Source organism: Pristiophorus japonicus, chromosome 5, assembly GCF_044704955.1.
Source record: "Pristiophorus japonicus isolate sPriJap1 chromosome 5, sPriJap1.hap1, whole genome shotgun sequence".
Lineage (NCBI taxonomy): Eukaryota > Metazoa > Chordata > Chondrichthyes > Pristiophoridae > Pristiophorus > Pristiophorus japonicus.
This window is the reverse complement of record NC_091981.1, coordinates 130,988,956-131,015,938: the sequence shown is the minus strand read 5'-3', so window position 1 is coordinate 131,015,938 and position 26,983 is coordinate 130,988,956. Positions and strand designations below refer to the sequence as shown.

The following is a 26,983-nucleotide window of genomic DNA, read 5'->3' as shown; positions in this document are numbered from 1 at the left end:
CCCACCTCACCCCACAAGCATTTCACACTTTCCAGCTAATCATGCTGTATACATGCATTTTTCCCTTCCTGCCTCCCTTCCCTCACCTTAACCCGACTCTTGTGCCTTTATGCTTTCAGTTAATGAGCAAGCACCTGAGCAGTCTATCGCTGAGGGCACTGTAGAGAGTGAGGCAGGAGAAGAGGAGGAAGAGGAAGAACACACAGCGTCACTGCATGCCTCACCCACAGACACTGGCACTACGTGTTCTTTAGAGGCTAGTATAGTAGTGGGATCTGCACAACGTGAGGCACCAGGGATGAGTGTGCTGCAGCAAGGCCAGGGGGAAAGGGTAGCTCGGGCCAGTTCCCCGGAAGGCGAGTTCTGTTGCACAGGACTCAGATGAGGACCTCGATGAGGAGGCATTTAGAAGAAGGGTGAGGGCATGCACACTGAGATGATAGATGCAATGGCAAAGGTGCCTGAAAGCCTCTCGGCAGTGATAAGGAGTATGGAGGAGTCCACCTTCAACATTGCACAAGGCTCTGTGCACATCATGGAGCCTATCATTTCCAGTCTGATAAGGAGGGTAGACTCCGAGAGACCATGGCGACCCAGACCTGATGCCACGTGTGATGGATGATCTGGCAGCTTCCATTGTGGCTGAAACAACGCAACGTCCTAGTGCTGTAATGCAGTCTATGCTTGGTGGCATCTAATCTCAGACTGCTTTCCTGCAGCCTCAGCTTGATGCCATGCAAGCTCTGACTACTGCCATCATGGTTTGGTCTAAGTCGACCGGGGCTTTCACGGTGTCTCAGCAGGCCACTAATCTGTGCTCCAACAGATTGGTTTGGATGCTGTGGATCTGCCCCGGGGGAGTGGCATAAGAACATAAGAATTAGGAAGAGGAGTAGGCCATCTAGCCCCTCGAGCCTGCTCCGCCATTCAACAAGATCATGGCTGATCTGGCCGTGGACTCAGCTCCACTTAACCGCCCGCTCCCCGTAACCCTTAATTCCTTTATTAAAAATCTATCTATCTGTGATTTGAATACATTCAATGAGCTAGCCACAACTGCTTTCTTGGGCAGAGAATTTCACAGAATCACAACCCTCTGGGAGAAGAAATTTCTTCTCAACTCGGTTTTAAATTAGCTCCCCCGTATTTTGAGGCTGTGCCCCCTAGTTCTAGTCTCCTCGACCAGTGGAAACAACCTCTCTGCCTCGATCTTGTCCATCCCTTTCATTATTTTAAATGTTTCTATAAAATCACCCCTCGTCCTTCTGAACACCAACGAGTAAAGACCCAGTCTGCTCAATCTATCATCATAAGGTAACCCTCTCATCTCCGGAATCAGCCTAGTGAATCGGCTCTGTACCCGCTCCAAAGCTAGTATATCCTTCCTTAAGTAAGGTGACCAAAACTGCACGCAGTACTCCAGGTGCGGCCTCACCAATACTCTGTACAGTTGCAGCAGGACCTCCCTGTTTTTTACTCCATCCCTCTCGCAATGAAGGCCAACATTCCATTTGCCTTCCTGATTACCTGCTGCACCTGCAAAACTAGCTTTTTGGGATTCATGCATAAGGACCCCCAGGTCCCTCTGCACCGCAGCATGTTGTAACTTCTCCCCATTCAAATAATATTCCCTTTTACTGTTTTTTTTTTCCAAGGTGGATGACCTCACATTTTCCGACATTGTATTCCATCTGCCAAACCTTAGCCCATTCGCTTAACCTATCTAAATCTCTTTGCAGCCTCTCTGTGTCCTCTACACAACCCGCTTTCCCACTAATCTTTGTGTCATCTGCAAATTTTGTTACACTACACTCTGTCCCCTCTTCCAGGTCATCTATGTATATTGTAAACAGTTGTGGTCCCAGCACCGATCCCTGTGGCACACCACTAACCACCGATTTCCAACCCGAAAAGGAGCCATTTATCCCAACTCTCTGCTTTCTGTTAGCCAGCCAATTCTCGATCCATGCTAATACATTTCCTCTGATTCCACGTACCTTTATCTTCTGCAGTAACCTTTTGTGTGGCACCTTATCGAATGCCTTTTGGAAATCTAAATACACCACATCCATCGGTACACCTCTATCCACCATGCTCGTTATATCCTCAAAGAATTCCAGTAAATTAGTAAAACATGATTTCCCCTTCATGAATCCATGTTGCGTCTGCTTGATTGCACTATTCCTATCTAGATGTCCCGCTATTTCTTCCTTAATGATAGCTTCAAGCATTTTCCCCACTACAGATGTTAAACTAAACGGCCTATAGTTACCTGCCTTTTGCCTGCCCCCTTTTTTAAACAGAGGCATTACATTAGCTGTTTTCCAATCCGCTGGTACCTCCCCAGAGTCCAGAGAATTTTGGTAGATTATAACGAATGCATCTGCTATAACTTCCGCCATCTCTTTTAATACCCTGGGATGCATTTCATCCAGACCAGGAGACTTGTCTACCTTGAGTTCCATTAGCCTATCCAGCACTACCCCCCTAGTGATAGTGATTATCTCAAGGTCCTCCCTTCACACATTCCTGTGACCAGCAATTTTTGGCATGGTTTTTGTGTTTTCCACTGTGAAGACCGAAGCAAAATAATTGTTTAAGGTCTCAGCCATTTCCACATTTCCCATTATTAAATTCCCCTTCTCATCTTCTAAGGGACCAACATTTACTTTAGTCACTCTTTTCCGTTTTATATATCTGTTTTTATGTTTTGCGCAAGTTTACTTTCATAGTCTATCTTTCCTTTCTTTATTGCTTTCTTAGTCATTCTTTGCTGTCGTTTAAAATTTTCCCAATCTTCTAGTTTCCCACTAACTTTGGCCACCTTATACGCATTGGTTTTTAATTTGATACTCACCTTTATTTCCTAGGTTATCCATGGCTAGTTATCCCTTCTCTTACCGCCCTTCTTTTTCACTGGAATATATTTTTGTTGAGCACTATGAAAGAGCTCCTTAAAAGTCCTCCACTGTTCCTCAATTGTACCACCATTTAGTCTGTGTTTCCAGTCTACTTTAGCCAACTCTGCCCTCATCCCACTGTCGTCCCCTTTGTTTAAGCATAGTACGCTCGTTTGAGACACTACTTCCTCACCCTCAATCTGTATTACAAATTCAACCATACTGTGATCGCTCATTCCGAGAGGATCTTTTACTAGGAGATCGTTTATTATTCCTGTCTCATTACACAGGACCAAATCTAAGATAGCTTGCTCCCTTGTAGGTTCTGTAACATACTGTTCTAAGAAACAATCCCGGATGCAGTCTGTGAATTCCTCCTCCAGGCTACCCCGTGCGATTTGATTTGACCAATCGATATGTAGGTTAAAATCCCCCATGATTACTGCCGTTCCTTTTTCACATGCCTCCATTATTCCCTTGATTATTGCCCGCTCCACCACGAAGTTATTATTTGGGGGCCTATAAACTACGCCCACCAGTGACTTTTTCCCCTTACTATCTCTAATCTCCACCCACAATGATTCAACATTTTGTTCATTAGAGCCAATATCATCTCTCACAACTGCCCTGATATCATTCTTTATTAACAGAGCTACCCCACCTCCTTTCCCTTCTTGTCTATCCTTCCGAATTGTCAGATACCCCTGTATGTTTAATTCCCAATCTTGGCCCCCCTGCAACCACGTTTCTGTAATGGCCACCATATCATACCCATTTGTAATGATTTGTGCCGTCAACTCATTTACTTTATTTCGAATGCTGCGTGCGTTTAGGTAGAGTGTTTTAATACTCGTTTTTAAACCATGATTTTTAGTTTTGACCCCTCCTGCAGCCCCTTTATATTCATAAATATTGTCCCTTCTTGTCACCTTGTGGTTTACACTTACCCCAGTGCTACTCTGCTCTGTTGCCTCCTGCCTGCAGTGGGTCAGTGGAACAGGAACCTGCTGTCCTCTCTGAGGATGACCACATTTTCTGCTCCCACCACTGGCATTCCATCATTGCCCTTGTTGCTGCTTGGTATCCAGCCAGCACAGATTGCTGCCATCCATGCTGAGGTGGTGCGGTCTACAGCTGGGCCTTCCAGGTCCAGAGCTGGTCGAGGGTGTCTGTCAGGCCATCCGAAGTCTCTCACATGGACACTCAGCAGCCTTTCAGCAGCCCTGCTAAAGCCACAGGGCCAACACTTCATAGGAGCACTGGAGTAGGCAAAGACACAGTAACAAGTAGCACTAAGGGATTGCACAAGGGTGAATAGTTAATATTTTTGTTATAAATATATGTTCACTGATTATTGCTAAATTTATTCATTCACTTTGGATTCTTTTGTGGTGTCTCTCATTTCAGCTTTTCACTGTGATATGGCCTGCGAGAGGGATGGAATGATGGGGATATGATGAGCAACGGGGATCTGGGGTTTAATTCATTCTTCGAACCGCAATCTGATGAGGCAGTCACGGACTGCTTTTCCGGAGGGCTGATTGAGTGGCTGCATCTTCTCTTGCTCCTGTTCGTCCTCCTGTTCGTCTTCCTCTTTCTCCTCATCCTCCTGAGGTGGTTCCCCAAACCCTGATGGCAAGGGCTGGACCCTCATGAAGAGCTCCTCCCGAGCGGACAAGGCAACGGAACCATTGCTTGAGCACTCCGATGGTCTGCTCGATGATATTCCTGGTGGCAGCGTAGTGCTCATTGTATGCATGCTGGACAGGGTTTTGGGGTTGCGGAAGGGAATCATAAGCCAGGTGGAGAGCGGATAGCCCTTGTCTCCGACCAGCTGTGAGCTTGATATGGTGGCTGGAAGAGAGCTGGCATACCGGTCTGGCACAGGATGCAGGCATCGTGGCTGCTGCCAGGATAGCGGGCATTGACATTGAGGATTTGCAGTCTATGATTGCACACCAACTGCACATTAACTGAGTAGTAGCCTTTGCGGTTATGGAAGATTCAGGATTGTTATGCGGTGCCCGCAAAGCGACATGGGATACAGTCAATTGTGCCCTGCACCATGGGGAATCCCGATATCCTGGCAAAGCCACATGCACACTCGTTCTGCTTCTCGCTGGTGATGGGGAAGGAAATGTAGTTACTTCAACTACAGTAGCAAGCCTCTGTGGCAACCCAGATGCAGCGATGGACAATGAGCTATGAGATGTTAACTATGTCTCCTGTTTCAGACTGGAAGGATCCTCTGGAGAAGAAATTGAGTGCGACGGTGACCTTGACTGCTACTGAGAGAGCTGTGGTCACCCTGTGACCTGAGGCTCGGGGTCTGGTTACAGGAGGCAGCAGAGTTCTGTACCACCTCCTTGGTGAAGCGGAGCTTTCTAATACATTGATCCTCACTTAATTGGAGGTAGGAGAAGTGCTCTCGGAATATCCTCGGAGGTTAAGGCCTCTTGGTGAGAGCCTTGATGGCCCACGTCCTCCCTGGTCACATGTTCCAGTCTTTCTCGCTGCCTTCGCTCCCTCCACTGTAGGTCATGGAGGGTGAAGTCGACAGCCAGTCTAGCCCCCATTAATGTAACCTAGTGCAGCAATTTGATTTTTTAAGAATAATTGTAGCTACCTTTTAGTTGCCACAACACTCCTGATACTAACTAACCTTGAAATCAAGGAGAAAATGACAAGGAAGCATTGAAACTGCACTAACCTAAACCTTCGACTCATTACTGATGATCGCTTTAAATAACATTCCTGCAGCCGGCTTCCTGCTGCTTCACACTAGCACTCCTTGTTGCTGTTTCCTCCAGGCACTAAGATAGGTGGCAACAATCAATTTTGCAGATCATGCGGTCAGTGAGCTTTGCGTACTCACTGACATCCCGATCCACCTGGCATTGAGACTCCTGGTGATAACAATTAGCAATGGTGCAGCTGTTGGGGGGAGGGATGGGATTAGTTTTGTGGCACTGAATTCGCCCTGCCCCAAAGGTTATGCTCCATTTAGCGGCATCTGCTGAATTTTCCCCCGATCGAGTCTTATTGGATTCCCACTGAGAAGCAATCCTTATATTTATCAGATGAGATATGTGCTAATCTGCAATCTGCCCAGGACCTACTACAGGCTGAGGGAACTCCTGAAATAAGGAGCCCTTCTTCCATTCCATGCTATTTCTCTTTCATAGGTGAGGTGATTCAGTCAAAATCATAGGCCTCTTGGTGTCTGTACAAATATAGGGGGCAAAATTCGGATACTTTGTGTCTCCCGTTAGCGCCTCAGATGCAAATGAGTTTTCGCCCAGGCACAACGAAAACAGCGTTCTGTTCGGCTGTGCCTGCCGATGATGACATCATCACTGTGTGCACCGCACCGTTACCGTCCCGGAAGCTAAATTTGGTCGCTCCTGTCTTACAGCCTGCTGTTGACAACAACACATTCAGCTGTCGTGTTCCAGTTGAGAGTCGGCTGGAGAGCACTATTTAAAGGCGCCATCTTTGGAAAACATTTTAGTCGACCATTATTGTTTGAAGCTTACTACCACATAGGCAGATAGGCTGACAGATTTCAGCGATTTTCAGTGGAAGCAGTGTTCTGGCTGTTAAACATTCCTGTCTTTCATTGAGGGCAGATTTGAAACAACATAATTTATACCATTTCGTGGGGGATGTGTTGGCATTCGACCTCCTGCTCCGACGTCACTGTCGGAGGCAACTTGGGCAGAGAGAAAGACTGCAAAATATAGTCAGAGGGAGGAGGCTCAACAGGGCTGTCAATAAGAGAACTTAACCTCCCAGGGTTTTCCGGCAGCAATTCTCCTACATCATTTTCACTGAGAAACAGTGAGTTCGAAGGCTGTACTTCAGTAAGGACGTGGTCACAGAGCTCTGCCATCTCCTGCATCCAGACCTCGAATCTCAGAACAGGGTGAGGACAGCTCTCTCAGTGGTAGTCAAGGTCACCATCGCCTCAATTTCTACGCCAGCAGATCCTTCCAGTGTGCAAAAGGAGATATCTCCAACATCTCCCAGTTTGCCGTTCATTGCTCCATCCGCAAGATCATGGATGCTCTGTACAGAAGGAGAAGGGAATACATTTCCTTCCCATGATCAGAGAGAAGCAGCTGGAGCATGCACGTGGCTTTGCCAGGATAGCAGGCTTCCCCATGGTGCAGAGCGCCATTGACTGAACCCATGTCGCTTTGCTGGCACCGCATCATAATCCTGAGATATTGCATAACCGCAAAGTCTACCATTCACTGAGTGTGCAGTTGGTGTGGGACCACACACGCTGAATTCTCACCATCAAAGCCCATTACCTTGGCAGCAGCCATGGTGCATTCATCCTGCATCAGATCGGTATGACAGCTCTCTTCCAGCCACCACATCAAGCTCGCGGCTGGCTGCTCGAAGATAAGGGCTAACCACTCTCCACCTGGCTCATGACTCACCTCCGCAACCTCAACACTCCTTCCCAGCATTCATACAATGAGAGCCAAGCCGCCATCAAGAACATCATTGAGCAGAATATCGGAGTGCTCAAGCAACGGTTCTGCTGCCTTGACCGCTCAGGAGGAGTCCTCCATTACTCGGCTGAGTGGTTCGTCGTCGTCTGCTTCATGCTGCACAACTTGGCCATCATGAAGGCACAGCCATTGCCACCAGGTATAGCTCCAGCACCTCAGGAGGGGGAGCAAGAAGAGGAGGGACAGGAGGATGAGGAGGAGTAGGAACAGCAACAGCAGTGATGGAGGAGGCAGCCAATCATGATTCAGCAAGGGTGGTCTGTGACCGTCTCATCAGACTTCGGTTCCAGTGAATTTCATCCCACTTCCCAGTTCCTTTGCATGTCCCCATCAGCACATCAATTTCTCCTTCCATACCACAGCCCCAAAACTGAAATGAGAGGCACCACCAAAGATCAAACATTCCAATTAAAATTTATATCATGACATTTAAGAGTATCATAAATAATAAATTTATTTAACAATCATACTTCTGGAATTCCTTTTAGCCCCTTTTTAAATATTCTACAGCTCCTCCGCAGTGTGCCCCCTGTGGCTGCAGCACGGCTGGTGGAATGCTGCTGTGTGTCAGGGCCAGAGACTACAGATGGCCTTCAGGACGTCCTCGACCAGCTCTGGGCCTGGAAGGACCAGCTGTAGACTGCACCATCTCAGGCTGGGCACGGCAGTCTGTGCTGGCTGGATGACAGGCAATGATAAGCGCAATGGTAATGCTGTCACCCTGAGAGAGGACAGCAGTTTCCTGCTCCACTGACCCACTGCCACTCCCTTGGAGCAGCACCTCAATCTGCTAGAGTACAGACACTGTGAGATCCCCGGTCGACTGTGGTGGACCCAACGGTGATGACAGCAGTCAGAGTACATGTGGCATCCAGCTAAGACTGCGTGAGAGAAGTCTGAGCTTCAATGCCAGCAACCATTGACTCCATTACAGCACTGAGACATTGCGTTGCTTCTGCCTGTGCTGCAATAGAAGCTGCCACATCTCCATGACACGCATCATGAGGTTTGAATCCACACAGTCTCTCTGGGAGTCCACCATCATCTGCAGACTGGAAATGCTGGGATCCATGGTGTGCGCAGAGCTCTGTGCAATGCGGGAGGCAAACTCTTCCACACTCCTTACCATTGCGGAGAGGTTCTTGGGCACCCTTACTGTTGCACCTATCATGTCGGAGTGCACGACCATCACCCTTCTTGTGAATGCCTCTCCATTGAGGTCCTCATCCGAGCCCTGTGCAGCAGAACTTGCGCATGACCGCTCCCTCCAGGGAGCTGGCTCCCGAGGTACCCTTTCCCCTTGACCATGCTGCAGCCCACTAGGCCCTGGTGCATCAGCCAGTGCAGAACCCTCTGCTTAGCTAACCTCTAAGGACCGTGTAGTGCCAGTCTCTGAGCTAGTGCCTGCGGGTGAGAGATGCAATGACGCAGTGTTTGGGTCCTCCTCCTCTCCCTCGTCAGTGTGATTGGCGGAGGGCGGTGGGGGGGCCTTCTGGTGTGATGGGGAAGTGCGATGAGAAAAGGAGAAGGAATAAAGATACCGTTGTTGCCCCCAGAGGGGTTGACGTCTCCGCCGGCCACGGCGCCCACCACCTGTGGGTTAATGAGCCGCAGCACTCGCTCCTCCAGGTCAGACAATTCCTGCAGCTGAGGTTCACCCCGCCAGCTCTCTGCTGCTCCTGCCTGTTATGTGCCATCTTGGCCTGCAAAAGAAAGGAATTTGTGTGAGTAAGGGTCCAGTTATGTATGTGGGAGATATGCCTGCCGTCGTTGAATTGCTATGCTATGTAGGCAAGGCATGAGATGAGGATGTGAGTTTGTGAGGGAGTTGTGGCTTGCTCAGTGTGCACAGACTGAGGTTCAGAGGCTGCTATGTAGGAGGTGTAGAAGCATGTACTCACCTTCACCACCCAACTGAGGTCATTGAACTTCTTGCGACTCTGTGTGAGGATTCTATCGACTACAGTGCTGCCCGACACCTCCTCGGCCACTTCGTTCCACATGGCCCTGAAGACCTGTGGCAATTTCCTCCTTCCAAATGCATGGCAATAGCACATCCCTCCTTCTCTCCACTGTCCCCACCAATGCCGCATCATTGAATCACCTTGCCCTCCCCCTTGCAGCAGGATTTCCAGCAGCCATCCCAGAAAGTTGTTTCAGTAGCTCAGAGCTCTCCCTCAAATGCAGCAATGCTGAAAATGAATTGGTGCAGCCTGATATAACCTCACCTTTAAGAGCTGGAATCAGCCAGTATGAAGGATTGTAGGATGATTGCTGAATATAAGTCACCTGAAATTGGGTGGTGCTCTGCCATTAGCGCCCCTGCAGCGCCCCACTGAGTTCATTAGTACCTCATTTACCGCCCCCTTCCTGGGACGCGAAAGCCCAATTTAGCAGATGTTAGCATCAATTGCGCCTGGCGCTAACTTTTCAAAGCTAGCGCTTCATATTTCGCCCCCGGAATGACCTAATTTATTGACTAATATCCAGATGTACCAGCAGCATTCTAACCGCCTACAAACATTTTCATCCTTTCACATCACTGGTTATTTTAATTGACCCCTTGTAGTTTTCTTTACTTGAAATGTCAGTCCAAAAATTAGTTTTAAAAAAGTAATTTGCTCTTAAATTTTTGCTACATAGAACAAAAATGGCTGCACATTATTAGTTATAACTAGTATTAGTGGGGGAGTTTAACCAAAGGTGGGCAAAATTACCCTTTTGTTAGAGGTCCGTAAGTGCCTCCGGGGGGCGCTAACTGGGCGGAAGAGACTTTTCGCCCGGGGGTGGAGTGGGGGGGCGCTACCGGCTCCTGGCAAATTGCACACGAGTTTGCAGAGGCACCGCCAAGGTAGCGGCACGCCCTGCTGGTAGCGCCTTGAGCTGCCGTGTGCGGTGAACACTCACCGTCCTGCGCTGACCCCTTACTGCCCTGCAGGGAAATTTGGGATGGGACTTAAAGGAGAGGGGGCCAGCGCCCCATGCTGCCATCTTTACTGGTTTGCCGACTCTTGGGTCAGCTGCAGTATATCAGCCTAGCGTGGTCCTGACCACCAGCATGCAGTCCGGCATTCCGTTTTGGGTGCCGGGCTGCAGACTCGGTCCCTCGTTGCCATGGTGGCCTAGTGGAGTCCATCAGAAGCCTTGCAGAGTGCGCAGCGGCCCTCCCCTTTAAGCGAAGGGGAGGGGCGTTGAAGCATTGCATTCTCTGCCCCGGGAACCACCCGAAAAGGAGGTGGAACACGCCAGATTGCGCTCCACTTCCTTTGAGGGGCGGTAAGCTCAATTCAGCGGCGAAGGCAAGACTTCTGCAGAAAATCCCAACCCCAGCTGGTTACCGCCCCCAATCGGGGTACAGGGCAATATTGCCCCCAAGGTTTCTTTGGACTAGAGCTGGCTCCAAGATGACGTACCTGCAAATGGAAAATTGGAATGAGTTGTCCTTCTGTGGCTGACTTAGTAATCTGATACCAAAGCTCGGCAGGTCTGCAGTACTGTCCCCACCAGTTAAAACAGGTATCACTTATATGGGCCAAAACACAATAGCCATTTGCATTTACATCAATTTCAGATTTGCTAGTTATAACGTCTTAAGTGCTTTGTTTAATCTGGCATATCAGCTGTGCTCATTTATTAATCTTGAATTAGTCTACCCACTGTATTTCATTTCTCTTCTGATTTGTGAGCAGCAATGTGAGGAATGTTAGTGATGAGAAAATTACCATTCATTTTTGTATCCATTTGCTGGGAGTGGCGAAGCAAAGGCATTCGTCGCTGTCCCGAAGTAAGCTTCGCACAAAGATCTCGCAATCTCTGTGTCGAGAAGTTTGGATTTTCCGACGTTCAATTCAAATCAATGGAGTATAGTGGGAATCCCCGAGTGCGAGCTGCTGTGACGTCAACAAGCTGTCTAAGCAGCCAATGAAAACGCAGAACAAGGAAGTAGGTAAGCTCTTAAAATTCTAACTTTTAAAACATGTTAGAGAGCGCAAAACAAAGATTGTGTCTCTCACATGCGGAAAAGGAAAACCTGAAATAAAGATGGAATAACTTTTTGAAAAAAATGAAAGTTTCTTAAAAATTTTATTTTTTATTAAAATGGATAAATTTGACTGCACAAAATAAAATTAGTGTTTCAGGGCCATTACCTTTGTTTAGCAGTCAATACGCTGTTAAACCCCCAGTTACACCTAAACCAAAAGGGTTTAACTTTTAATGGGAATTTAACAGCACAATTACTGCAGAAGAGCCAAAGTTTTCGTCGGTTTCCCTGATTTGAAAGACTTCACTGTTTGCCGGCTCTGGAGCAAGGGGTTCACAGCACAGCCTGTGGAGGAGCAGTAAATGACGGACCACAACTTCAGGATTTCTGCATTAGGCTGTGCATGCACTAAATCCTGAAGTTGCGGTCAGTTTCAAAGACAGAATTACGGTGAACACTGCTGGTTTGCAGTCATCAGGATCGCAAATTCCAGGCCATTTTGTTTCTCGGGCATTCCCAAGTCAGGTGTCAAGGGGCCGTTTGCAGCTTATTTCACTTCATCTATGGCACTCAGCAAATTTGCCTGGTCATACACCTCTGGGTCTTAGTTCATGGTCAGTCTGTCTTGCCGCCAGGCTCAGCAGCAACTGATTGTATCTCCAACACGTATTCACTCCGATCCATCAGTGAACGGGACTGGGCTGGTATTTCTTTGGCTGAATGCTCTGCAGCCGCAGGTCCCGTTTCACCAGACCTGGGTTGTTATGTCTTGAATAAAGCAATGTGATTGAGTACTGTAGACGTGAGTAAGTGTGACCTTAGTCTCTTTATTCTAACTCCAGAGCATGGGAGGTCTGCTTATATACAGTGCTCCCAAGGGATGCTGGGATCCCTTTGGACTCCAACAGATATGCCCTCTGGTGGTGGTAGAATGCTGGTTACATAGTGTTACATTGTAGGAAGTCAGGGACGCTTCCAGTGTCCCTGACGACTACATGTGCAGGAAGTGTATCCAGCTGCAGCTCCTGACAGACCGCATTGCGGCACTGGAGCTGCGTATGGATTCACTCTGGAGCATCCACGATGCTGAGGATGTCGTGTATAGCACGTTTTAGTGAGTTGGTCACAACGCAGGTAAAGGTTACGCAGGCAGATAGGGAATGGGTTACCATCAGGAAGAGCAGTGGAAGGAAGGTAGTGCAGGGGTCCCCTGCGGGCATCTCTCTCCAAAACAGATACACTGCCTTGGGTACTGTTGGGAGATCACTCATCAGGGGAAGGCAGCAGCAGCCAAGTCCATGGCACCAGGGGTGGCTCTGCTGCACAGGAGGGCAGGAAAAAGAGTGAGAGAGCTATAGTGATAGGGGATTCTATTGTAAGGGGAATAGATAGGCGTTTCTGCGGCCGCAAATGAGACTCCAGGATGGTATGTTGCCTCCCTGGTGCAAGGGTCAAGGATGTCTTGGAGCGGTTGCAGCGTATTCTGGAGGGGGAAAGTGAACAGCCAGCTGTTGTGATACATATAGGCACCAATGGTATAGGTAAAAAAATGGGATGAGGTCGTACAAGCTGAATTTAGGGAGCTAGGAGTTAAATTAAAAAGCAGGACCTCAAAGGTAGTAATCTCAGGATTGCTACCAGTGCCATGTGCTAGTCAGAGTAGGAATTGTAGGATAGCTCAGCTAAATATGTGGCTTGAGGAATGGTACAAGGGGGAGGGATTCAAATTCCTGGGATATTGAAACCGGTTCTGGGGGAGATGGGACCTGTACAAACCGGACGGTCTGCACCTGGGCAGGACCGGAACTGATGTCTTAGTGTTTGCTAGTGCTGTTGGGGAGGGTTTAAACTAAAAAGGCAAGGGGATGGGAATCTATGCAGGAAGGCAAAGGGAAGTAAAAAGGGGGCAGAAGCAAAAGGTAGGAAGGAGAAAAGCAAGAGTAGAAGGCAGAGAAATCAAGGGCAAAAATCAAAAAAGGGCCACATTATAACATAATTCTAAAAGGACAAAAAGTGTTAAAAAAACAAGCTTGAAGGCTCTGAGTCTCAATGCGAGGAGCATTCATAATAAGGTGGATGAATTGACTGCGCAGATAGCTGTTAACGGATATGATGTAATTGGGATTACGAAGACATGGCTCCAAGGTAACCAAGGCTGGGAACTCAACATCCAGGGGTATTCAATATTCAGGAAGGACAGACAGACAGGAAGGAAAAGGAGGTGGGGTAGCATTACTGGTTAAAGAGGAGATTAACGCAATAGTAAGGAAGGACATTAGCGTTGATGATGTGGACTCTATATGGATAGAGCTGCGAAACACCAAAGGGCAGAAAACATTGTGGGAGTTGTGTACAGACCACCAAATAGTAGTAGGGAGGTTGGGGATGGCATCAAACAGGAAATTAGGGACGCGTGCAATAAGGGTACAGCAGTTATCATTGGTGACTTTAATCTGCATATTGATTGGGCAAACCAAACTGGTAGCAATACTATGGAGGAGGATTTCCTGGAGTGTATAAGGGATGCTCCTGGCCCTCCAAACCATGGTCTAGGATCCACGTTGACTTCACTGGCCCGTTTCTAGGTAAAATATTCTTGGTTGTTGTGGATGCTTATTCAAAATGGATTGAATGTGTAATAATGTCTGTAAGCACGTCCACTGCCACCATCGGAAACCTACGAGCCATGTTTGCCACGCACGGCCTGCCTGATGTCCTTGTCAGCGAAAACGGACCGTGCTTCACCAGCGCTGAATTCAAGGAATTCATGACCCGAAATGGGATCAAGCACGTCACATCTGCCCCGTTCAAGCCCGCATCCAACGGCCAGGCAGAACCGGCAGTCCAAACCATCAAGCAAAGCTTGAAACGCGTGTCAGAAGGCTCCCTGCAGATCCGCCGATCCCGAGTCCTGCTCAGCTACCACACTAGACCCCACTTGCTCACCGGGGTTCCACCAGCCGAGCTGCTCATGAAAAGGACGTTCAAAACAAGGCTCTCTCTAGTCCACACTGATCTCCACGATCACGTCGAGGGCAGGCGGCACCAACAAAGCATGTAACATGATCGCGCAAATTTGTCACGCGATATTGAAGTCAATGACCCTGTATTTATACTCAACTATGCATTGCTCAGTTGAGAGCAAGTGTTGCATTGGCGCACGCAAGACTCCAAATCTGAGTCGATGCCGGGCCACTACACATGGGATCTGGCTGTAGCTTTCATCATTACTATGCCTGGGTGGGTACTGTGTAGGTCGCGTATGAATGTTTCCCTGCCTTTCTTGGGCAAAACCATGCGATTACCCCACAAAAGACAGTCCGCCTGTATGGACATTTCGTCTTTACGCCGCTGGAACGGCATGATCTCTTCCTGCATCTCTGCTGGGACGCTGGACCAGCTCCCATGGAGGACACAGTTTTTTACAAGGGACTGTAAAAGATCCTGGCTGGTCCAGGTCCTGATTGGCGGGTCGTAACGGGTGACTTTTTGCTTTCAAATGCATCCATCACCAAGAGCAAGTCTGCAGGCTGTGCCATTTCCGCCCCGGTGGTGGGCAATGGAAGCCGATTGAGGGCATTAGCGCAGTTCTCAGTGCCTGGCCTGTGGCGAATTATATAGTTATATGCAGACAGCGTGAGCGCCCATCTTTGAATGCGAGCAAAGACATTGGTATTGATACCTTTGCTCTCTGAGAATAGTGATATGAGCACCTTATGGTCAGTTTCTAACTCGAACTTAAGCCCAAACAGATACGGATGCATTTTTTAAATCCCATAAATGCAGGCCAGAGCTTCTTTTTCAATCATGCTGTCGGCCTTGGACAAGCTCCTGGACGCATAAGTGACCGGTTGCAATGTTCCCGATTCGTTTGCTTGTTGTAAACACCCGACCCCGTACAAAGAGGCATCGCAAGCTAGCATTAAATGTTTACAGGATCATACAAGACAAGCAGTTTGTTGGCACATAACAGATTTCGGGCTTTCTCAAAAGCTGTCTCTTGTGATTTCCCCCATACCCAGTCATCTCCCTTGCGTAGCAACACATGTAGAGGTTCTAGCAAGGTGCTTAACCCGGGTAGGAAATTACCAAAATAATTGAGGAGTCCCAGGAACCACCGCAGCTCTGTCACGTTCTGTGGTCTCGGCGTGTTCTTGATGGCCTCGGTCTTGGCGTCGGTGGGTCTGATGCCGTCTGCCGCAATTCTTCTCCCTAAGAACTCGACCTCGGGCGCCAGGAAAACACACTTCGAGCCTTTCAACCTGAGTCCCACGCGATCTAGCCGACTTAGAACCTCTTCCAGGTTTTCAAGTGTTCGATGGTGTCCCGACCTGTGACCAGTATGTCATCCTGGAAAACCACGGTGCACGGAACCGACTTTAGCAGGCTCTCCATGTTCCTTTGAAAAATAACCGCAGCCGATCGAATCCCAAACGGGCATCTATTGAAAAAGAACAGACCTTTGTGCGTGTTGATGCCTTTCGAAGATTCCACCAGCTCCTGCGTCATGTAGGCCGAGGTCAGGTCCAACTTGGTGAATGTCTTTCCTCCTGCCAGCGTCGCAAATAGGTCGTCTGCCTTGGGTAGCGGCTACTGGTCCTGCAGCGAAAAACGGTTAATCATTACTTTATTCTGACCGTGCCATCGCCCTTGAGAACCGGAACAATCGGACTGGCCCACTCACTGAACTCCACCAGTGCGATGATGCCCTCTCGTTGCAGCCTGTCTAGTTCGATCTCCACTTTCTCTCGCATCATATATGGCACCGTGTACCGGGAATCAAGTGGATCTGCACCTTCGCCCCGAGAAACTTCCGATGCCTGGCTCAAACAATGACGGAAACTTGCTCAGAACCTGGGCACACATGAGGCGTCGTCGACGGACGAAAGCGCTTGGATATCGTCCCAGTTCCAGCTGATTTTTCCCAGCCAGCTTCTGCTGAACTGTGTGGGGCCATCTCCTGGTACAATCCATAGTGGTAGTTCATGCACTGCTCCATCATAGGAAACTTTTACTGCTGCGCTGCCAATAGCAGGGATCAGTTCTTTAGTGTAAGTTCTCAGCTTGGTATGAATAGGGCTCAGCTTGGGCCTGTGTGCTTTGTTGCACCCCAGCCTGTCGAAGGCCTTTTTGCTCATGATGGACTGACCCGCATCCGTGTCCAATTCTATGGATACTGGAATTTCGTTTAGTTCGACTTTAACACGATCGGTGGACATTTCATGGTGAAGGTGTGTACCCCATACACTTCTGCCTCCTCGGTTTGAGTCTCTAGTTCAGTTTGATCCGCCATGGATCGGTCTTCCTCTGCAACGTGGTGGTTTGCAGGGTTTGCAACTCATCTGTACATTCGCTGGAGGTGTCCCATTGATCCACAGCCTTTGCACGCATAGTGTTTGAAGCGGCATTGATGGGCTCGATGATCACCTCCGCAGCGCCAACAAGGTGTCAATTGCTTCGTATTAACGCTTGATGGCGGACTCTGAGTCATCTGAGGTCATGCAGCTGCAGGCGTGTACGTTCTGTCATATATATTCCTGCCTGAAAACGACGTTTCTTTGTGTACAGTACTTGTCGAAACATCTTTATGCTGCTAAATTTGTTTGATGTTATCGCTGGTGGACATAAATGCCTGAGCCATCGTTATGGCTTTGCTCAGGTTCGGTGTTTCAACAGTCAATAGTTTGCAAAGGATAACCTCATGCCAATGCCAAGCACAAAGAAGTCTCTTAACATTTGCTCCAGGAATCCATCGAATTTGCAATGACCTACAAGGCGCGTTAGTTCGGCGATGTAGCTCGCCACTTCCTGGCCTTCAGACCGTTGACATATGTAAAATCAATACCTTGCCATCAGAATGCTCTCCTTCGGATTTAGGTGCTCCCGGACCAGCGTACACAGTTCTTCATACGATTTGGTTGTTAGTTTCACCAGAGCAAGAAGACTCTTCATGAAGCCATAGATTGTTGCCCCGCAGACGGTGAGGAGGATTGCCCTTCGTTTGGCAGCATTCGCACTCCCTTCCAGCTCGTTGGCACAAAGTATTGGTCGAGTCACGCCACGAAGGCCTCCCAATCGTCCCCTTCTGAGAATTTCTCCAGGATACCAACAGTTCTCTGTATTCTCTGCATGGTTCATTATCTCGTCGCCAGTTGTTATGTCTTGAATAAAGCAATGTGACTGAGTACTGTAGACATGAGTAAGTGTGACCTTAGTCTCTTTATTCTAACTCCAGAGTGTTGGTACAGCATGGGAGGCCTACTTATATACAGTGCTCCCAAGGGATGCTGGGATTCCTTTGGACTCCAACAGGTACGCCCTATGGTGGCGGTAGAATACTGGTTACATAGTGTTGCATACATAACATGGGTGAACTACAACAATTTTTTAAAGAGGGGATTTCACTATACAGGTAGCGAGACAGTTAAATTGAAAAGTGGTGTAACTTGAGAATGAGTGAGACTGAACCTGTAACTGTACCATGTTATACCGGCCATTACGTATAGTGGACAAATCGCGTTCATTCAAGTGCGCCCATTATAAGCAGTGGGGACTCTACTCAACGATACTGTTGTTGATTGATCAGCCAGCCTGGTTTATTCATGGGACCTGAAGGAGTAGATGTCTCATAGAGGGCTGGAATTCTTCCCAGTCAGCTCCAGATAACCCTATAAGCTAATGCCACAATTTGTGGAATGGTTCTGGCTGGTAAGTAGTGGATAGCATAGCAGCACACTGCAGTTTAAGATAGTTAAATTCCTGCAGTATCGCTCACATGCTTGGAAGCTCCCAAGATTTGGCTCTTGTCAACTTGCACTTAAGCTGAATAGATTTAAACAAATGGAGTGTGTGCCAATAGGGCGAGAGTGTACATTCTAAGTTGGGCAGATAAAAACTCAGTGGGGTCGAAATTGACCCTCCCGATAAGGCCTCTGGCCGCCTGAAAGCGGCGGGCACGGGGCAGCGCGGAATGGCCGCCAACTCTCCGCGGAGGAGCCGGCATTTTTTAAATTGTTCTTCCTCAGGGTTGGAGCAGTGTAGGGGACTGCTCCGCCAGTTTTCCCGCTGTGGCGTGCATGCGCCGACCCCTTGCCGACCGGCTGCAACCCCTTCCGAAATTGCCCCGTGGGAAATATCCCTTTTGCGGAATTGCCCGCAGGAGCGCCGCCGCCGATCGGTGCCCCCGACAGCTTTTTCAGTTGGTGCACGTCTTGTTGGTCGGTGGCACAGCACCCCGTAAAGGGAGGTGGCGCTGCCGGCAACACCATTTTATGTATAAACCAGGCTGGCTGGTCAATCAACAACAGTATTGTTGAGTAGAGTCCCCACTGCTTATAATGGGTGCATTTGAATGAATACGATTTGTCCACTATATGTGGCGGCCAGTATAACATGGTACAGTTACAGGTTCCAGCCCTCTGTGAGACATCTACTCATTCAGGTCCCATGTATGAACCAGGCTGGCTGGCCAATCAACAACAGTATTGTTGAGTAGAATCCCCACTGCTTATAGTGGGTGCATTTGAATGAATGCGATTTGTCCACTATACGTGATGGCCGGTATAACATGGTACAGTTACAAGTTCAGTCTCACTCACTCTCAATTATGCCCCCGGGTTCGGCCGGGCTGCCAACAAGCAGCCTGACACCCCTTCTTGGGTGCCAGGCCGCCAGCCCGGCCTAAATTTTTTTTGGTGGTCCATTGAACTTATCTGAAAAATAATCCGAGCTCACAACGGCCCTCCCCTTTAACTGAAGGGGAGAGACGTTGTTACGTGTCAGCGTGACACTGATGACTGGTTGGGGCGGCGGACACACTCCAAGGGCACTTCTGCCCCTCAGGCGCCACGACATCCGCCCCGACCGGAAAAAAAACTTGGGTTGCGGCAGAGAAAACCTTCAAAAAATGGCGGGTGCACCCTGTTTTGGGTGGTGGGCAATTTCGGCCCCAAATATCTCTGCATTTCTTATTAGCTTGAGTTGTTGACTCTTAAGCATGATGATGGAGTTTTTTGTGCATGTAAGATAACCAGCTGGTCAAAAACACAGTATCGAATTATCTGAAGTTATGTGTGACTAATGCAATGGTGCTAATTTGTTGTTACTTTACTTTTTATTGCACAGCACTAAAGTTGTGCAATACTAAAGCTACATACAAATGAGCTGTTAGTGAATTTTGCCACACTTTAGATTGCCCCAGCTGTCATTTTTAAGTAAGTTGATTGGAAGGGTATGTCACAATTTATGCTGGTGAAAGGTGATTCCTCCTGTGTTCTTCTGCTCTAGTAAAGTTTATAATTACAGAAAAGTGGATATTTATTTGCATTACTATGTGTGCGTTTTGTTTAATTTATTTATAAAATAGTATTTAAGACACAGGTCTGTGACTGCTCCACATATAAATGTTTTATGAACAACAGCACACAATCCTGTGTGCCAACAAATTTAAAAAATGCCCTGTGATGGTAACTGTTGCTACCGACATAAAACTGAACTATGTATGTGTGCGCGCACTTGTGCTTGTACAAGTCCAAATCTTTGACAGTAACCAGCACAAGTTTGATCGCATTAGTAAAAATTGTAATAAAACAGAGCTATTGAGCAGGTAATAAGCTTATTAAAGAGCTGAAATAAAAGTATTCACACTTTGATGTTTTATATAGGTACCCATAGAGTGATTTCAAACTCTTGTGCCTTGGATATAATGTTTAATAAGCCTAAACAACTGATATAGTTTCCCTGTACTAACCAGAGGCCTGAGTACTGGGTGGTGCAGTATTCTGCAACGCTACTCTTTCAATTATATGTGGCTTATATTATCTCCTGTAACCTTCAGTTGGCTCTGAGCTGTTTTAATATGTGAGGTTTGTGCTTTTTATGTTTGCCATAAGATTATTTTTCTGTTATTGTCGTATAAACACTGGGGCTGCTGGTTTATGGCTGTTCCAAAAAATACCTGCTGGATGTCTACAGGCACAAAGTCAGCAGAACCTGGATACTCCTAGTCCTGACCACAGATCAAAGTTTCCTATATGGCGTTATAGGAGCATGAGCCACTTCTTACCTCTACAAGACAATTGACATAAGAGGTGGCAGAGTCGGAGACTTCCAAGTCAGGAATTCTTGCACCCTAGCCCTCAGTCAGAATTGGACATACCTCACCAATGGGCAGATGTGGAGCCCACCAGGAGGTCGAAGCCAGGATTGGGGCCTGGACCCTGGAAGATGAGGGACTGAAATTTTTTTTAATATTGCAAGTGACCCCTATCACGAGGCAACTGGAGATCGCATTTTCTCCTCCTCCCCCAGGCCAACAGAATTCTGCCGGACTATCCAGTCCCAGATATACCCACAATTCACCAGAGGCCCACTACTGACCCTGCTGATTTTGCAGTGTCATCAGCGGAAGCTGCATGTGGATGTATCCAGGTTCTTAAGATAGAATGTACCCTCCCCCACCTCCCCCCCCCCCAAGATTTTCAGAGTCACTGTATTCTAGATATATTTTATTTATTCTATTTTTCCAACATTCTTTGACTAACCAGCAAAGTGCACCCAAAGTATAATTAGAAAGTTACAAGTTACATTAGTTTTCAAAGATACATATATGAATAGAAAGTAGTAAAATAACTTACATCACACAAAAAATGTTTCCTTCTCTTACGTTGCAGAAACTTTGTTGAAGAAAAATTAGGAGCAGAATATGTTGATGGTCTACGGATAGACTTTGCAAAATCATTTGAGGAAAGCAGCCCAGTTACTCCCATGCTTTTCATCTTATCTCCTGGTGTCGATCCTCTTAAAGATGTTGAATCGCTTGGTATGAATCACTTGGCCGCTGATCTTTATTTTTACTCATTAATCTTAAAAATCTTCAACCAAGTGTGGAATTTAACCATGGCAGCTTAGAGATTAGCTTAATTTTAAACCTACAGATTTTGCATCTGTGATTTACAGTGACTATGTACTTCTGGAATGAAGCCATATGCATTGGAAGTACACTTTTGGAAGGATTACTAAGAAAACAGAAGTAGTAGAGTCATTAGCTAAATTCTAGAACACTTGAAGACTATTTAAAGTTTGTGAAAAATTGATATGGATATCTTCATTACAAATCATGATGGTTGTCATGCCTGCGGTGCTTTGATTCATTCTGTTAAATAGCATTTGCTATATCACAAGCTGTGAATATACCAAGTCTAGAATCTTAATGCTGAACCTCTGGAGGATATATCTATTATATATTAAAAATGCTGCATGTTCTCAACATTACAATGGCATCACATTTGTATGGTGCTGTATATGTAACGTTCATTGACATAACACTATGCGACAAAGAAAATGGAAAATTTACTAACTTAACTTACCTTTGGAAGCACAGAGCAAACTCTCTGCCAGTCCGACTGAAGCAAAAATCAGAAACCATTCCTCCCAGCTAACAACATTACCCCCCCGCCTGTTGAAAGAAAATTAAGTCCTTTGTACCCCCATTTCCACTAAGGAAAACTCCGACAGCCCTCTTCCCTCCCCCTTCGCCTCTTCCTGACCTCTCATCTCTCGCTCCCTCTCAGCCCATCCCCAGTCCCCTTCCACATCCTCACCTTTTTCCCTCCTTTCCTCTTCCTCACTCCAATCTCCCCACCCCTTCACCATCTGCACTCTCTCCTCGCTTGCTCTCTCCCCTCCCCATCCCATCTGCTTCCACTCCCCTGCCGTCGGTCAGTTATCTCCCTGCCCTGTAACTGCTTATCCTCAAAAGTCTCTTTGGCCGTGACTCCTCAGGGGCAACACTCTGGGAGATCAACTATTATATTATTAGAAGTATTAAATATGCATGCATTTCCAGTCCAATCCCTAGTGCCAATTTTTGGCAACATTTTTTGTGTCAATAGTTACAATTCAAACTGCTTATGTAAGCATATATAATGGAAATTCTAATGTATACACTTACTGTCACAGTGTAATTGCAGGCCTCCCATTGCTGGTGGCACTGTGACTGGTGACTTCCCCATCCTACAACAACAACACCATTTATTTATATAGTGCCTTTAACATAGTAAAGCATCCCAAGGCACTTCACAGCAATGTTATAAGACAAAACAGATAAATTTGACACCGAGCCACATAAGAAGAAATTACGGTAGATGACCAAAAGCTTGGTTAAAGAGGTAGGTTTTAAGGAGTGTCTTAAAGGAGGAAAGAGAGGTAGAGAGACAGAGAGGTTTAGGGAGAGTGCTTCACTGTAGAGTGTTTAGCCCAAACAACCTATCTCAAAATGCTGCCATTAGTGTTGTGGGAAGCCCTTTAGGGAATTCCACCACTACCCTGTCACCCAGCTCTGACACTTCCCAGTCCTGCTCCTCCACCTTCTCTGTCCCACTTTTTAGCCTCAGCCAAGTTTATTTATACTTGCCAGCTACCACTCTTTAGCCTTTTCTTGGCCCCACTCTTCACCTTGTAAATCTTTTCTCTGCAGCCTCTGCCCAACCCCATCATCAGCTTCCAGTCTAATTCCAAACAGTTTAAAAAAAACACCAGACCCTCTCTTCAGCCTCAGACACCTTTTCACATCTAGCCCACTTCCAGCTAAATTTTATCTGAACTCCAGCCTCAGCCCTATTACCTCCTCTCACTCCTAAAGCACAGCTTCCATTATCCCACTCCCAATCTGAACCCGAGCATCAGCCCCATGACCTATTCAAGTGCCAGCCACAATCCTCATTGCCCGCCTGCGTCAGACTTCACAGGCCCGCCACACTACCACTCCCTCCATGCGTTGTTTTTTATTCACATCGCCCTCCTGGCCAGCAGCATCCTTGTCTTCTATCTGCCGCAATGGAGCAGCAGCCAGAGGGCCCACAGGTCCAATGGTCGTGCTGGCATATTAATGTTCTATCACTGCCCATCCTTATTACATCATTGATCTTCAAGATACTCTCAAGACCCCACAGACCCTCCAGTCACAGCACTGGCTCCAGTACCAGTTTTTTTGAGGGCATTTTTCTGTTTGGCTTAATCAGCCCAGGAACTGAATACCACATCTGTTTAAAAAATCCTTATGCTGTGCCTGCACCATAAATCAGGTGAAGCCCTGTAAATCCCAAGGCAGCATTTTAGGGCAGAGATCTAAATGTTCCCCAGGCGCAGCAATGAGAAAAATCTACCCTGTCTTTTTCTGTTGGTATCTCTCTCAAAGTCTCATTTTTGAAAGCTGATTTGATCATTCATCTATCCAGGCTACTTCCACCAGTATCCATACAATCTGAATGTAAGGATAATATTTAGCTGCGCTTTCCAAAATGTCCAAAGCATCCAAAAAGTCTCTTGATAGGTTTATATGAATGGGGTTAAAATCTTGGATTACCAAGCTACAATGTTCAGTAAATCATCACTGTTTATTCCAAGGGCAAATTTAAAAACTGATGACAGCTTCACATATTGTGATTATAGATATGTGATGAAAAGCTATTGCTTGTGTGTTGCTTTCTTTCCAGGTAAAAAGCTAGGGTTCACTATTGATTCTGGAAAATTTCATAATGTTTCTCTGGGCCAAGGACAGGAGGTCGTAGCTGAAGCTGCTTTAGAAAAAGCTTCCAAGGAAGGCCACTGGGTCATTTTGCAGGTACACTATAAAGATCACTAAAAAGCAAAGATGGTCAGATTTAATCAACAAATATTTCCTACCTATCTCAGATGATAAAAGAGTACTAGCTTTGGTAAGCTTTTTTTTTTCCTGATAATAGATATATAAGTAGGCCTTTCAGGTAACTTATTTAAATTGTCCATGATAGTTGGTAGGAGATCTTTTGGGGTTTTTTGCTTTTCCGGGAGGGAGGGCCGGGGGTGGGGGAAGAGGACAGGTACTATTTCTATTCTGTTCCCATTTACTGGTCTACCCCTGCCATGCAGTACACTTGTTATAATGGCTCCATCCTGAATTGACCATAGCAGGGACCCGGGAAGAACCGTTACTGCCCATTTGCAGCGGCCATTTGTCAAAATCGAATGGCCACCGCTTTGGGCTCAACTGGCCGCCCCGACATCGATTGGGCTTGGGAAGTCATGCAGCGGTGTGGGCCACCGCTGACTTATCTGGCGGTGTAGGGCAGTAGTGACGCGCTAAAAGTGCGTGCCGCTCTGCCCCCGGACAATTTTCAGTGTGAAACAGCCGGCCCTTCAGCTGACGTTGCCCCCGCCAGCTTTTAGGGCCGATGCAGAGTGGCAGAGATCTCGGAGCCTTGGGGACGGAGAGAGACAAGAAGGTAAGATCCAAACCTGAGGGTGGGTCGGAAGCTCCCCGGTCCTCAAAGTAATAGCAGCTGGGTCGGTCTCACAGAGATCATCTGGGGAAGATCAGTGAGCTCCGTACGGGGCGAGATCCCGGAGCCAGCTCCGTATTGCTCAGCAACAATTCCAGGAGCCTCTTCAATGGACCGGAGGAGTTCAGCACAGAATCCACATTCGGGAACAGAGAGCGAGAGAGGGAAGGAGAGCGAGAAAGGGAAAGAGGGTGTGAGAGAGAGAGAGGGGGGGAATGAGAGAGAGAGAGAGAGAGAAAGGGTGAGAGTGAGGGAAAGAGGGAGGGTGAGGGTGAGGGAAAGAGGGAGGGTGAGGGAAAGAGGGAGGGAGAGAGGGAAAGAGAAAGAGGGAAGGGAGCAAAAGAGAAAGGAGAAAGAGATAGAAGTGAGGAAAGGGAATGAGAAACAGAATGGAAAAATTTAATTGGGAGAGAAAGAAATAGAAATAGAGAAAGAGAAAAGGGGAAAAAATAACTAGAGAGAGAGCGAAATAGAGATGCTGAGATTCACACACAGAAAACTGAAATCTCAACCCAGGGGCTCAGACTGGAGACATCGCACCAGCTCAGCATTCTGCGTGGTAACAAATAGGAATCTGTTCAACCTCTGCCATCTCCAAGGTCGTCCCATCCTCTGTCATCGAATTACGGTACATAGACGACGCTTGTGTCTGTGCACACTTGGAGGCCAAATTCCAAGCCATCGTCAGCATCTTCACCGAGGCATACGAAAGCATGGGCCTTACATTAAACATCCGTAAGACAAAGGTCCTCCACCAACCCGACCCTGCCACACAGCACTGCCCCCCGCCCCCCCACCAGGTTATCAAAATCCACGGTGAGGCCTTGGACAACGTGGACCATATCCCTTACCTCGGGAGCCTACTGTCATCAAGGGCAGACACTGATGACGATGTCCAACACCGCCTTCATTGTGCCAGCGCAGCTTTTGGTTGCCTGAGGAAGAGAGTTTTTGAAGACCAGGACCTCAAATCTGGCACTTAGCTTATGGTCTGCAGGGCAGTAGTGATATCTACCCTCCTATATGGCTCAGAGATGTGGACTATTTCCAGCAGACACCGCAAAGCATTGGAGAAGTACCCTAACTACTCTTTGCCCCACATGTGACAAGAGACTGTAGGTTTCACATTGGACTGTTCAGCCACCTGAGAACTCACTTTTAGAGTGGAAGCAAGTCATCCTCGACTTCGAGGGACTGCCTATGATGATCTTACATGTGCCTAACCTGCGACTTCGCCTCAGTGTCTCCCCTGTGGCTGTCTCATGAGTCTGGGAAAGCTGCTGTGTTCCCTGTGTGGAAGCTGCAGATGTCCTACACCCTCGAGCAGCTTTGGGCCAGGAAGGGCCGGCTGGAGATTGGTCAACACCCTCCTAGGAGGGTTCAGTCTGGCTTGGCTCAGGCAAGGCCATGCGTGGAGGCAGTGGCGGAGTGAAAGATCTGGGGCCAGGAATGCTGCGAGCCGGAGAGAGCACATCATCCGTATCCTGGCCCGAGGAGCCTGAGTAACTCACCAGGGGCGGCACAATACCACCACCACCAATCTGAGGGAGCTCAGATCGGTGCCGTGGCGTCACACCAGAAGCTCTCCCATGGTGAACCCAGCCACAAAAGCAGCACTGAGGTCTCGAGGGGCATCCAGTTGAGACTGCATGTGAGCAGCCACAGTCTGAAAGCCACCAGATATGACAGCACTTAAACGCTCTGTTGAGTCTTGCAGAGCCACGGCCATCCTTTCCAAAGCAGCACCGATACGCTCGTTCCCTCGCGCCTATGCTGCAATGGCAGCTGCCACATCACCTGAAGGGTGCATTTCCCGTGGGATAACGCCCCAATTAAGACTGCAAACTTTCAGGTTTGAAGGGCTAATAAGACAGGAACACTTTTTTGTGGTCAAAAAGCTGAATTTGGATCCAAGGACCGCTGCAAATTTTGCGGCGCTAATTGGGGAAAAATGGCCTCAACACCACCAGCTTTCTGGCTGCACTGAATTTCGGCCCCTTAGTCACACCAAGCAGCTGAGACATGGAGAACTCACCATGATGGTGCTCTAAAATACTGTACTAATCTTTATTTAGAGAAGCTTTAGCTCATGGGGATATATCACTTCTTTATAGTTGGTACTGCATGATCTTTACTCTCCAATGTAGTGGATAATATATGGGGCACAATCGTTTAATATTATATTTGAGTGACAGTATTGGATATGGGTCAGACTGAAAAGATAGCAGTTAAACCAGCTATTTCCTTTAATGCAAAGTG

The 26,983-nt window shown here is 47.6% G+C and overlaps 1 protein-coding gene across 3 annotated transcripts in view; it reads left to right on the top strand.

The window, feature by feature from the left end:
* The window catches only part of LOC139264459 (dynein axonemal heavy chain 11-like), a 679,414-nt gene that overhangs the window by 594,107 nt on the left and 58,324 nt on the right, over positions 1-26,983 (top strand). For all 3 annotated transcript variants that reach the window (XM_070880970.1, XM_070880972.1, XM_070880971.1), the window contains 2 exons: positions 21,077-21,225; positions 23,900-24,027. In XM_070880970.1, the coding sequence (XP_070737071.1) occupies positions 21,077-21,225; positions 23,900-24,027 (277 nt within the window). The remainder of the gene's footprint in view (positions 1-21,076; positions 21,226-23,899; positions 24,028-26,983) is intronic.